Source organism: Myzus persicae, unplaced genomic scaffold, assembly GCF_001856785.1.
Source record: "Myzus persicae strain clone G006 unplaced genomic scaffold, MPER_G0061.0, whole genome shotgun sequence".
NCBI classification, from domain to species: Eukaryota; Metazoa; Arthropoda; class Insecta; order Hemiptera; family Aphididae; genus Myzus; species Myzus persicae.
In genome coordinates, this window is record NW_019103997.1 from 1,146 (window position 1) to 16,492 (window position 15,347).

The following is a 15,347-nucleotide window of genomic DNA, read 5'->3' on the forward strand; positions in this document are numbered from 1 at the left end:
TTATCTGCTCACCGTGGCTTGTTGCAAACGAGTGGAAGACTAAAGAGTTCTAATTAAAAAAACGCAATGATCTGCAACACTGATTTTAACTTAATCAATTCAAGTAAAACATGATACGCAAACGACCTTAAAAACGGCCGTCGTCAATATAACGTTGTTGTGAAATAATAAATATAAAACTCAATATCAACAAAAACCAGGTGAAACCAAAATATAATATTTGCCTTTAAAATATATACTATTATCATAGTTCACTTTTATAATACCTCATATTAGACTCTCGTTGTTTAAATGTTTCATACTTTATATCTAAATTGTTACTTAGTTTTCTTTTTTTAAGAAAATCGATATTTTTTTAATCTCATAAAATTATAATAGTAAAAAGTAAGTTTAAATGAGAAGATTTCTCTGTTGTATAGTTTGTTTCGAGTGTACCTTATCCTTACGTAATTTGCGTAAATATTTTCACATTTCTGTAGTTTTTTCCTCCATTTATTTTGAAACCAACTATGTATCCAATTTCCCTACAAAAATTATCCTTAAAGTTGAAAGTGAAGAATTTTTTCTATTCCAAAAGGTGATGGGAGACAAAAACAAATTTACGAAACCATTACATTCATCTTTTTACTCAAAATCTAAAATATATATTAGTAAAAACACACTCACATAAAACCAATTCAATGCTCCGCTAACTATAATTTATATTTCATTATTATATTACATATTTTTATTTTTTAGGTAGATCACATTCCAGAGATTATACTATGTTCCGGGAAGGCACACCGGCATCTGAAAGTGTTCGAATGTTTGCCAAGACCGGGCGCAGTGACAAATTGGATGATGGTGGCGGTGAAGGGTTGAATGGAGGGAGTGGCGGAGGAGCAGTTGAAGAAAAGGTACTGAACACTTTTATAGCACCCAGCGTGTCGACAGGAGCCTCCTGGACTCAATCACAGTTCTTCGTTGACGGAAACCATTCTAGGGTTAGTATTGGCTAATTTATTATAACTTTAAAATTTAATAAACGTAAATATTTTATGGTTATAATATTATTAGTTTAAATCACTTTTTCAGCAAAACTAAATTATAGTAAGGTTAAGTGCTGCCAGGGATCAGATTAACTGGAATTTGGATATTCCATAAAAATATCAAAACGTTTATAGTTGAGTAACATTAAAATATGTAATATGAGTTGTGATACGTACATAGAAGAATAATGTGTAATGTTGTGATATTTTTTCATAATTTATGACTTAATATTTTTATTCGTATATTCAGGTACCCATGTCATGAATATTTTGTTTGAGTGCAAATTATCTGTTAAAGAATTTATATAATAAAGCAACAAAAACAGGTATCCATATGGTTACTGATAGCCGATAGGTTCTATAATATAAAATTATATTTTTGGGATAACTAACGAATATTTTTAATATTTAGAGTAAATTATAAACTTCATAAAATAATAACGAGCAACTTACAATATTCAAACGATCAGAGGTGAGCTCAATATTCCTCATAACCGACATAACCCCTTGTGAACTTCCAGCACCAGACTAGGAATCTTACCATTACCCAACTCATGAAACTTCTCTATTCGTTGGAATTATAATATAATATTCAAACCAACAATATGATATGACTTGCAATTTTATATAATATTATTTGACTATAAATGTTTATCAAACTTGAATATCGATTGTGTGCAAAATATGAACTTATGCATTTAAATGTATTACTCATTATATATAAATCATAATTTTTAATTATTCATATAGTTCTCCTATAGGTTTATAGTTTGGAACTCAAAAATTCTTGTCACGAATTAAGTTTGAAACAGATAAGCAGACCTATAATACGCCTCCATTTATTCTTTCAAAATACTTTTTTCTAACATGCTTTCAGAATATAAAATTAGTTTTATTCTTTAAATTATTAGGTAGTACCTAGTTAAACATATTTAAATATTTTTTCGAGTCTGTAATCACCTTTTGAAGCAGTAAAAATTGTTCAATGTTTTACTAAGGCCCTCGAAAACGTGTCATTTTTAAGGATTAGTGCTAAGGTAATTCTTTCACTTTTTGTGGTCATGACTCGTCTTTGTGTGTGTAGTAAATTATCGTTAGTGTGTGTAGTAAATTATCGTTAGTGTGTGTATACTAATAAAGTAATAACCAATCACTCCCATTAAACATATTACGCACCCGCTTGCACTTGTCATTTAATTATTAGATACAAATATTCAAAATCAATATATAGACATGAAACAGGCAGAAATATGCCTTACCAAAATTTAGTACTTTCTGAGGTTTGATTTAAAAAATGTAAAGATGTTAACATTTTATAAACAAGATTACTTTATATATTACATCGTTTGGATTTATTTTTCAAATTCAGCAACATTTTGATAGGAATAATCATTTAAAATTTTATCAATTCTTAAATTGTTTAGGTATATTAAATATATTAAAAACTATTAAAAGAATTGAATATATACTTCGACTAATGCAAGTTAACTTCTTTGCCAAATCATAAATCTTTACATTTTTTAAATAAAACCATTAGAAGTAAGTACCTTAATTTTGGTCAGTCGCTAAAGTAATTTTGATTAAAAATGTATGTTTTGCTGAGGACGCTACACCCACTACGTCCCACATGCGTTGTACCCGTCTTAAAATTGCAAAACATATCAAAAACTACTATTCGCGGGTAAGAACCAATCAGGTAGTCATCTAGGAGTAACTGTTTTTTTCTCCTTCTCATTCTCGCCATAATTTTCATCTTGATTTTCAAGCTTTCTTTTTCTATTTAAAAACTTATAAATATTTAAATAAAACTTATTAATATTTCAGTGTAACGAATGGTGCAAAAATTTGTAAAAAATTTGGATTGTTCGTGGTGTGCTTTAAACTTAACTGTTTCATACGACATAATGAATTATCGTTTGATTTTGAAAGGGCAATAATGTGTAATACACAGGACAGTTCTGTGATAAACATATCATACCATATATATATGCCTCATCCATTTTGCGTTGTGACCCGTTTCGTGAAATGGATGGAAATTTCATCCAGTTCACGAAACGGAACTTCTTTTTTTACACATCACGTAATTACACAATGTGGATAACTTTTTATGAAACGGACACGGATTTTTAGTAGCCCGGAACTTGTGACAAAACAAATAATACGTGTATGATTTTTATTAATAGAAACAACTTGTCGTAATAACTGGTAATAATAATCATGATAATTATAGCATTCTAGGAAACCATATATTAATCAATCCATGTTCATAGTTCCAAGACGATTTAGCTCATTTTTTTTGTTCAGTGACTATGGCAATTATATTCGCCGAGTCTGATGGAACTCTATCAACCTTAGGAACTGGAACCAAAACACAATCTTCGACTTTAAATTGAGTAACCTTAAGGTTACTTATTTGTAAACAATGGAACTCATATTATTACATAATAATTTTAAGTAAAATGATATTTAATATGTTTTAACCTTCAAAATTTTTCCGGAAGCTTTTTGTAAGCCTTTTAATCCTTGTTGTCTCGATTCAATGATGTTTTCAATATTTTTGCATAAATTACAAACAATAGCAATAGCGGAGTTGATTTCCACCATTATTTCATTGCCACAAAGACTACAACTTGAAGCGATCATTTTAATCGTGGAATGTGGATCACCTGAGCTTTTGCTATCATCATTAAATCCTCTTCAGTTGATATTTTTTTGCGCAACTTCTGATGGTAATTTTGAAGTTGTAACACCAATTTTTGAGTCACTTTCAAATAAAGATTTATGTGGAGATCTACTAATTACGCGATGATGGGAACAATTTTTTTAAAATTGGACTAATTCTAAGGCAATGGGCCATACAAGGGGCCATACAAATTAGGACAAATGGGTGTATTGTAAATTGTATTTATATACTTTTTAAAACCAACTCAAAAAATATATATAAGTATCTAAATGAGCACAAGATCAAATCTGGAATACCCAATGAACATTTATTTTTATAATTTAAATCCACCAAACCTAAGGGTCAATAATTTTGTTTGGATTTTTGGTTGTTTTCTGTATTTTGTTCTACTGTTTGCATCTACTCTTTTTAATGTTGGTCATATAAATATATATGTAATTAATTTTATATACTATTATGTATATTCTGTTAATATTTATATGTGTACTGTACATGTACAGTTATCGAGAGATAAAAATATTATCACCTAATAACGAAAATAATATACGTATTATTTGATTTACTACGTTTATGTTTCCTTGTCCTAAACCACTTATATTTGAAAAGTAGATAATATTTATCTAAAGTGTGCCATGACTTATAATTATTAATTACCTACTAATAATAATATGCCTCGATGGGAAAAAGTTTGGACACCACGCTGATTAAGAAGAACCCTCACTCGTATTTCTTTTTTTTAAATTTTAAATCATATTAGTGGCTAGTAAAATGAATAATAATAACCTAACTTACGTTAATTGTAAGTTCCTATATATATTTTTAACTAACTACGTTAAAAATTTAATAAGGTTAATTACTAACTATAAAGTTTAAGCTTTTAAAAATGTTTATACTAACTAAACTTAATCCAGTTAAAACAGTTTTGGGTGTTATTATTAAATACAAATATATATTACATTTTGACCTTTAATGTCAAAATTAAGACAAGTAGTACCGACTTCAAATGTGTTTACATTTTCACGGAAATATGCAATGTTTATGTACATATAAGATATGTTTATATTATTTGTAAATAATTAAATTGAAATTATATATTCGTCTCACATATTATGCTTATCGAGATTGGAGATCAAACAAAGATTTATTTAATAATAAATGACTTTAATAATTTGTAAGGTCAATGAACTGTTGGATATCAAATTTATACTCTGATTCACTGTGTACACTTAGTTTATATATATTTGTCGTACATTGTAATCGTTTCAATAATATATAACAAGCTCAACAATGTACTATACTAGAAGAAATAGTTGTACAAATATTTTGTTGTGTTATATATCTAACTATAATTTTTTAATTCTTTCCTCCACAAAATAATGATTGATTTTACTATCATTTTTAAAAACTAATTCCGTAAGAATCCAAAGTTATTTCTCTGACGACTATAGTTATTTGATTATATATAGAACCCCAGCATTGTAGGGATCGTCAGTGGATGTAGCAGGTACTGTGGATGAAAGCAGTACACAATTTTAAATGAAAAAAAAGAAGCAAAAAAGTATCGAACATTTACACCGTCCTTGCAATTGTTCGAGTGTAAATTCATTCTGTTTATTTTCATCGGAGTTCCCTTTTTCTCTATCCTTCCGCTCTGACTCGGCTCGATACACGGAATTAATTTTCCGCCGATTACCCGATGTTTTCCCATCTCTTCTCCTTCTCCTTCCATCAGACATACACATCTACTTCCAACACCAACCCCAATAACCAGTATAATTGAAAATCCCCAGAATCGTTCATGGGATAACGTAAATGTTACCTACGCTTTTTTTCAAAACATAAATACTTATGTTATTGATAATACTAATGAGACATAGTTTAATAAATATTGTATATCTACACAAAATTAGGAGTCTAATCTGGGGTATCATCCTATGTAATTGACATCCCCTCAGGCGTTTCTCAAGGTCCACCTTAGACCTCTGCTGTTTTCTCTTTTTATAAATATTCTATTCGAATACCTTAGTAGGGCTAATAAGTTTCTTCTTTTTGCGGATGACATTAAACTATTTTTGCAAGTTTACTCTACGGCTGATCAGGCTGCTCTACAGAGTGAGCTTAATCTATTTTCTACCTGGGTAGACTGCCTTGGGCTTGTACTTAATCTTGAAAAATTTCACTCAATTGCCTTCGCTAAATCACGTTCGACGACAAGTAGAATATATTCCACCAATGGACTACCACTTAAACAAGTATCTCAAATCAAAGACGTCTGTAACCTTTATACTTCTTCTCTTTCCTTTAATCGACATATTAACACCACAGTAATACGAGCTCTTAAGGTCTAGGATTTATTAAACATAACACTAAACTCTTCACATCAGTGAATTGAATTCATTCTCTCTACTTTACATCAGTACGATCAATTATTGAGTATGGTGTAGTGGCGTGACACTCATTCCTTGCGAAACACCAGCATAAGCTAGAGCAGGTGTATAATCGTTTTCTAACTTACTTAGCATACGTAAGTAAAACTGACATGTCTCCCCATGACTATGTCCGATTGGCCATTACGTAATATGTTCTACATCCTATCTCTCTCTTCTCGTTGCACCGATATAGATAAACACTTTTTAACTTCTAAATAGTACCTTAGACGCTCCCAATTTACTTGCTGAAATTCCATTCAAAGTTCCTACACGTGGTACACGAAACCTAGCATAGTTTTATATCCCGCACCCCTCTACGGTTTATGCTTACAATCATCCACTACACAGAATGCTTAGAGTCTTGAATCTAAATATGGCCTAACTGTTTCAGCTACTTTCTCTATCTACTTAAATCATTTATACACTTTTTGTTTTTGTTATATCTTTCTTAAACTTTATTACTGTTAGTTGTTATTTTTATTGCCTACATACATGTATAGTTATTGTTAGTTGCCGATCGTCATAAAATATATATATAAATATAAATATAATATAATATTTGTGCTCATATTGTTTGTATTTGTATAAAAAAATTTCGATGGGCCTACTCTAGAGGATTTTATGGAGTCTGAACCCACTTAGAAAATTTCAGAGCATTCTTCTAAATGTGGCAATGTCGCTTAAACTATAAATTAGGTATAATATCGTTGTCTTCAGAAATATATACCTTAACATGTTATGTCAGTAATTTACCTACTAAAATGATCAGTTGTGGATATGAGGAGGATTGGTGGCCTTTTACCACCAACAACTAAATAACTAATCTTAGTCTTAGTTTTTAATACTCCAATGGTCACAAAAACATAATCGTGATTTATAACTTACATTCCACATTACAAGAAAAACGTATTGATATCACACTTATTTTTAAAACTCACATTACTCATTACTCGACATTTTTTATAGGTACCTGGTAACCTACCATGCACTCTATACGAATCAACTCGAAGGTACTGACCATGGTTAAGGCTGAACAAATAATAATCATTAATCATACACTCTTGAATCGTTTTCCATACTTAGGTACTCGCAATACAATGAACCTCATATTCAAGCAAATACTATATTAATCATCAATTACCCTCTAAAATAATAACTGCCACTGACTGCCAATCTAAATAATATACACTTTAGTTCAGGCATGTCAAACTCAAATTATTAATTGGGCCAAATTTATTGAATATTTTACATCCAATTTATTATTTGAAAAAAACATTTTATACAAATTGTAAATTGTTTTAAATGTAAAAAGCGTCACAAAATCTTTGACTACAAAAACATCCTAGTTTGCAATAACTTGCACTCATTTACGCTTAGTATAGTATCTTAAATGTACATACTATTAATGACTATATTGTAAAATCAAAATGCTTATTTGTTCAGGTGTCATTGATGTCACGCATGATTCCATCTCCAGATTGGTTTATTGGTATTGATTCGTTTGATCTGTGTGTGAATGGTAACTGGCTTGACAGTATCACTATAGAGGTTAGTATTTTATTATCATGATCAGCATTAATACACCAAGTACCTATATCAAAATATAAAACAAGAATATTTGTCTTGTTCTTAAAAATGAATGTACAATTAACTTCAATCATAGAGTTTGTGGTACATACTTATTTTTGTTAGTAAATAAAACAATTTCTAAAAAAGTAATTTTAATTGAATTGATTGAAAAATGTAGGTATTATATATGTTTTGTTTTATTTGAAGTATAAACTCAATAGTTTCTACCTTGCAGAATTTAAAGATGCACAAGTGTGTCGTTTAAAGAAACTGAAAATACTACGTAGGTACTAATCGTTATAATGTGTTCCAGTTAAGTTAGATAGTCACCGAAACCATAAGTGTGTAAAATATATTTTTTTTTTGTTTAAGTAAAAATAATACATTTACCCTAATTTTAAAACATAATTTAAAATAATTATTTAAAACAACACTTAATTATACATCAATCATTTCACGTTGATAATTTTCTTGAAAATTAAATAATGGTTATTTTACAATAAAATTTATTTGTGTATAGAAAGACCCAATGTAACTCTTAATATTGTACATATGAATGTAGGTAATATTATATCTAATTTAATGTCAATATTTTAATATAGGCTGATCCAATAGACGCGGGATGCGACAACGGATTCACATTTACAGCGCCAAACTGGCCTACCGATCCACAAGGCATTGTGTACCGAATAAAAAGCAACTATCCATCACACCCTGCCAGTTCTTTCTATTATCCTCAGTTCAATCGGTTGCCGACGATAGCTACTTTTCAATTTATAAAAGTATTATTCCATATTATAATGAATATATAAGGCGATCAATTTAAGTGTCTACGCTCATTGTTTCAAAAAGTTTTACCTTTTTTCAAAATTATTTGATATCATTGTAACAATTAATTTTAAAAATTAAACCATATTTTTTTTTACAAATTTTCATCGTTATTATTTTTAAGTTTTAATTTTTTGATTAACAATATACATTTTTCATTTCATAATTCACAGCACAATATTTTTTTGTATTTTCTACTTCAATAGAATATACTATTTAAATTTCATACATGTATAGTTAATTAGGAGTTTATTTAAAATTTATATGAACATGAACGGAGTAGTGAAACAATATTTTGTGAGGCACCTCTTTGCTACTAAACTCTGCTCATCTAAAAAAATTTTAACTTAATAATAACTGGTTTGAATTTAGATTTTATACAATTAAATTTTCCGTCAATACTAAAAATATTATTTTTTCATCAAATCATGAAAATATAGTATTTTTAAAAAAACTAAACTTTTTCAAATAAACAGACACTTTAGTAAATCATGCATTGTATTCATATAATTATATTTTTTTGCAATCCGCTGTTTTTCTCATAACGAGTGTGTTTTCTTTACTATTTTTTTTTAGATTAAAGAATACGAACAGTCTCTGAGCGGCAGGGGGCAAGCATCAGATCCAACGGTGAAAATTGAAGAGAGCGTAATTCAAGTCTTAAATGGTGAGAATGATGGTGATCGAGAGGTACAACTAGAAATGGAACAGGAAAGACGAGAACAAGAGTATAATAACTATAAAAGGTACGTTTGCAAAGTGGAACTATTGCAAAATATATTCGTACATTGCATCACATTTTACTTAGACTTATGATGCTTATAAGTAATAACTTATAAGTCCAGGGCTTGAAACTAAAGAATTTTTTTCCGATTTCGATTTTGATTACCAGTATTGATTTTTTTCGATTTCTATTTCGATATCGACTTCGGTTTTTAACGGTTTTAACAGGTATTTAAAATCGGTATCCAAAATCCAAGCCTTGCTTATCACTATAGTTAAAAATTAATCATATTTAAATATGATAATATACTAAAAACTAAAGTAGGATTATGTTATTATTTTAAACTGTAAAATATAAATACGAAGTATTGTACTTTTAATATAATAATATAATATACTATTCAATAATAGTGTATTAAAAAGTTAAATGGAATTACTTGCCTCTTTTTGGATTATTTTTATTATTTCTGATTATTTTATTTACTAAATAGGTACAGCTATATGTTATCGTACAAATTGACCAAAATACTAGCCATATTATCTTAGAACTCTAAAAATGAAAAATGTCTTTTTTCATGCTGTCTTCGTAACTTAGTTGGTTATACTAAACATAAAATAAATTAGTACTGCAATCAATAATTAATGATACTTTATTCAGTAGTTATGTTCATAACTTAATGATTACTAATTACTCTAATATAAAATGCTAACGAACACTACACAATTAAATAATAATGTGATATCGCACGAGAGAGTGATATACTGATACCCTTTTCACACATATATAATATATTATAAAATAAATATTATAATATTTTGAGTGTGTCTGTAAAAATTAATAGGTTGCACCAATAGAAAAATAACAATTTTATTGCACAGCCCACATGTGTTTTCAGATACACTTTGCATTCCCGGGATGAATCATGGGAAAGTGAACTGAATTTCACCCACAACAATTTGGTCCCAGTTTTGACTAAAGATTCAATTAAAAGATAAATGCATTTTAGATTTTGAGAGATGAATGTATTAATTTTACAATGTGTGTGTGTTTTTTGAGTCTGTATGTGTATACTCGCAGTGGTGGACCTAGGATTTTTTTATGATGGGTGCTATATCGATAATAAAACTCTCTATGCACTTATTATTAACAAATTTGGGGTGGAAACACATTTAATCTATTTTTTGGTAGCAGCTTCTATAATTTATCCGTTCAGAAAGTTCTACATAGTACATGATATGGTAATAAAAAATAAAAAAAGTTTAATATGCTGAACAGTGGATGCTTCGGCACAGTGTACCTATGCACAATAAGTAGGTAGTATTAAAATATTTTGATTTTCAATTTCAGTACCTTTTTTAGTGTAAGAGTGCATATAGTTAGAACTTTGTTTTGAGGGGTTAAAATTGAAAATTTCCAGTCGTTTTAAAAAGCGTAAATGAAAAACAAAATTAAGGGAAACCGAACATTTTTACGCAAACCAGTTTTTGACAAAATTTATTTGGTTTTATTGACATAAAAAAATAACCTCTATAATTTAGATACCTATTGAAATTTTACCTATTGCTTAGGTAAGTTTGTTTGTTTTTATTAAATTGCAATTAATTACTATTTATAATCATAGGTTCAATCATACATATTATTAAGGTTTCTCTATCTTCTATAAGTTAAATTCTAACCTATGTATTTTTATAAATATTTTTTTTTATTATTTTAATACACATAAATCATTCATGTTTTTTTTTTTGAGGATTTGTTAAAATGTTGGTGGTGATCGATTTAACCTCTATTAGTACTGCCTCCACCAATATAGTGAAGAGTTGCCATTATGTTTGTTTAGAAATCATAACTAATGAAGTTAAATTATTTATTTAATATTGTATTATAAACAAATGTAGCTATATGTGTATTATTATAATATATTAATTATTGTTTTAAGTAATGAAACAACTTAATGATTCATAGTTTGTTTTTCAGTATTGGTGATGACAAAGTATCAGTTTCCAACATCACATCGTCCATATCAATACCAAAAGATAACAAAGAAGCGTTGATGAACAGCATTTTGGACAACTATCATGTTCGAAAACATAAGAAAACTCACAAAAAATCAAGTGATTAATGATTAATATGTATTTATGTTCAGTTACCAAAACTGAGTAATCAGTGAGACTATACTAACCATATGAGTTATAGTTTAAAAATATAGGTTCCCATTTGAAATTTAAAAGTTACCCCACTAAATTTCTTTTTTAATTAATAAAAAAATTAATTAATACCAAATTCAAGAATATAATTAATGTGATTCCAAATTATTGTCACACACGTCAGATTTTCCTAATTTGCATATTTCATAGTGAAATATACTATGTCATAACATTTTATAGACCTGTATATCCTTAAAATCATCTGTCAGTAAAACCAACCCTAAAATAAGTCACAGGAACGAGTTAGTTGGTTGCAATATTTCTTTGTTGTAATATGCCATAATATCATTGTATAACAGCCATGTGTTAAACAGTAAATACCAATGTTCCATTAGTTAGGTATACATTTGAACAAAAATTGTATATTATGTATAAATGATTAAACTAAAACAAAAATTGCTTAAGTCAATGGCGCATTGTATTAACTACTTAAATTTTTACAACTACTAATTAGTAAAGCTTACAATAAATTGTACAAATGTAGGTAGGTACTCTTCAAGTATCCAATTGACAAGTGATAAACCGATTTTGGTACTTAAATGTTTGATTAAATAATTAAATAAAATACATAGTACGTAAAATATGATATGCGGTAAATAAGACAATAATATACGTATACAAGCACTAATAGATATTGTCATTAAAATATTACAGTATTAAAAAATAAAATACGACCACGAGTCACGTCAATTAGTTCTTATGAGTTATCTTATAACCTATGTGATTAACGTTAACCCGGTATAAGGTATACCTTCATAATATCATGTAACCATGGAAAAATGGTATCAGCACAGAGCAACATATAAGATAGTACACCTTATATTTAACCGTGCCCAGAAGAAAACAAATATGAAATAACAGATGATTAAAATTAGTATGTTTTACCTAACAGACATCACCGTATTGTTTTGTGTCGGGTGTCCGTACTCCATAGTCCATAGGTATGTAGTATTGTAGTGGGGTCGAGAGTATTACAATATTACATTTGAGTATGCGATAAGAGGTATAATTACTTAAAATATGGCCTTATGACAATACATTATTGTAGTGAGTGGGTACGATGATTATCACTATTATATCTTGGGTGCGAACGATATATAATTGATTACTTTTAACTTCTGGTCTTTATAATTGATAAATATTATTATGACCAGTGCCGATTTCACCTTCAGTAGGGTGAACTGCGTGATACCCAGATAAATGGGTATTACAATACATTTAGAGGCACAAATTAAGCTTACTGCATCTACTTGAATTTATTTGAAAAATGTTATATCTTTTGCCCTGGGTCATAACAATCATAATAGCTGCGGTATCTACTTACGAGGTATGACACATTTCCACACAAAACCACCCAACTTTGTGTAGCAATTTCTCATCAACCGATAAACGAAAAATGAAAATTTTAACTTGATAATTCATAGAAAAATAGCCTTATTAATTTATGAAATTTAAAGTATAGGTTACCATTTGAAAATCAAAAGTTGATAGTGGTTTGTCTAATAAATATAAGGATAGAAAATATAAAAAATGTATAAAATTCTTGAACAGCGTAAACCTACGATTTTGAAAAAAAAAAATTGAAAAAAACAAGACTTTTTGAAATAGTGAGTGTTGTTTGATAAAAAAATCGCTCAGTATACATGTAGCTGATTTATTTTAATTTATTCTTACTATATAACAATATTAAGTATTTTCTAAACACATACATCTACAAAATTCAAACACTAATCGTTATTTATCAAAAACGATGAAACGTATTTGATTAACATGAGTTTACTAACTTAAAAATAGAATGAAACTAATTGACTTATTTTAACTAACTGATCAACTGGTAAAAATTCTGATATGCATGGATTTTTGATGTGATTTAACATCATCCGTTATTTTGGGGTGAACATGGTGAAATTTCTGTGCCGTATCCATTATCAAGATAATCGGTCTCCAAAACAGTGTATTGTAAGAATTATAGCCCTTCCCCCAAATCATAATCAAACCCCTTGTAAGGTTTTAGTATATTTACTTCTCTTACAACATTTATGATAAAATAATACAACTGTAGAAAATAATAAAAACATTGACAAATTCGTCAAATATTTTATCAATTAATTTTTACAATCTATTTTAGAAACATGGTTATCTATTTTTTTATTTAAGCCAGGGTTTAAAGTGGGGTTTGAGTATTTAACAGTTTCCAAAACATAATACCCCACATATTTTTGGTTCTGTAATATCCAATTATTTATTAGGTTGGAAAATTCCTTCTCTAAATATCTGTTGTTTTTTTTTTTTTATAAAAATTTTATTTTCATATTTCCACGTGTTATGTGTAGGGTACCGGGATTGCCGATTGGGTGTCTGGTCTGAATGGAGTGCATGCAGCGTATCATGTGGCATCGGTGAAATGCAAAGGCGCAGAGAGGTGATAAAACATCCAAGAGGAGCAGGACGGCAGTGCCCACCATTGCTACAGACCAAATGGTGTGGGAGCGCCAAAGACTGTCCTCCACAAACACATTTTGAGTGGTAATAATATAAGTTATAATAATATGCATGGTAATTTAATATTTTGTATGTTATTATAATAATATATTATGTATACCGTAAATTAAATTATTAATAATGATTTAATTTTATAAAAAACACCATCTGCTGTTATAAATGGTGATCAAAAACTTAATGTGAATTCACCTATCCCATAATTTCCTTGATTCGAAAACACTCTTCACATACAGCATATAAGTATTATAATATATTATATTATTTAAAACGCTACGATAATGTGCCACACGTTTAAAAAACCAAATCGTATCACTACTGTTATTCATTGTCCACATCCTCCACACCATCATTTTTTAAGTTTAGTCTCATTATTTTTAACGACAGAATTGTAAAATTTACTGTAAAATATTTACTTGTATAGATAAGCTATAGATGTAATAAATAATATGTAGATCAATTTAAGACTATATTTAAATATTATATTATTATATTTTCAACAGTACCTACATAATATTATGTTAAGACGTGTATTATATTTTTTTTTTTCCATTCAATTGGAATAATTCTAATTTATAATTAAGATAATTATGTTTTTGACATCAAATATTACAATATTGTATTAGTCTTACGAGAGCTAACATTTAACCTGGTACAATATGTTTAACCATTGTACTAGTGAATGTCCGGCATTCCCGTGTTTTTTTTTTTGTTTTGAACAATATCACTATTATTAAAGACGTACTAATATTATTGAAATAAGCAAGACAATTATTGGATTTTTATAAAATCTGTTAAAAATTGACTATTTATATAATCTATATTAATAATTTATATTCTCTTTAGTATTTATTATGGTGTAATATATTTTTAGGATACCATGTTCAGTATGATTAAAATAATTGTATTTTGTATAATTTAGGTATATTATGTATTCATAATATCATTGATAATAAAATGCTAATATGTATTTTTATTTTAATGTAATACTGTATTGATAATTATACCAAACGATTTAATTCTTAATTGTAATCTATATCTGAATTTGTAAGAAAAAACGCACTTACCTATTTCATAATAGGTAATAAATAGAATAATGTAGGTAGTGAAATATAGTGTATAATTTGTGAAGTATGATAAAAAAGATTAACATATTAATTTATTTGTTTACGTTAAGCGAATGTGGCTATACTTATTTTTGTCCGTACGTTGTAGTTGATTTTTCTAATATTATTCTTGGACTGCATACATCAATATATTGCAACAATAATATTAATTATAATTTAAAATGTATAGGATATACGTTTTTTATTGTACTATAATTTCATATTTGTATAATATACAAAATAATAAAGTATTTATAATATAATATGATATAATGTC

General features: G+C 28.2%; 1 protein-coding gene across 1 annotated transcript; it reads left to right on the plus strand.

Annotated features, from left to right (window-relative positions):
• Window positions 1-704: 704 nt before the first annotated feature.
• LOC111037418 lies at window positions 705-14,411 on the plus strand (the record flags this gene model as incomplete). Its single annotated transcript, XM_022319991.1, has 6 exons — window positions 705-983; window positions 7,584-7,688; window positions 8,312-8,491; window positions 9,114-9,283; window positions 11,236-11,372; window positions 13,799-14,411. Coding segments are annotated over 6 exons (1,068 nt in total), but the record flags the coding sequence as incomplete, so codon positions are not given.
• Window positions 14,412-15,347: the final 936 nt, after the last annotated feature.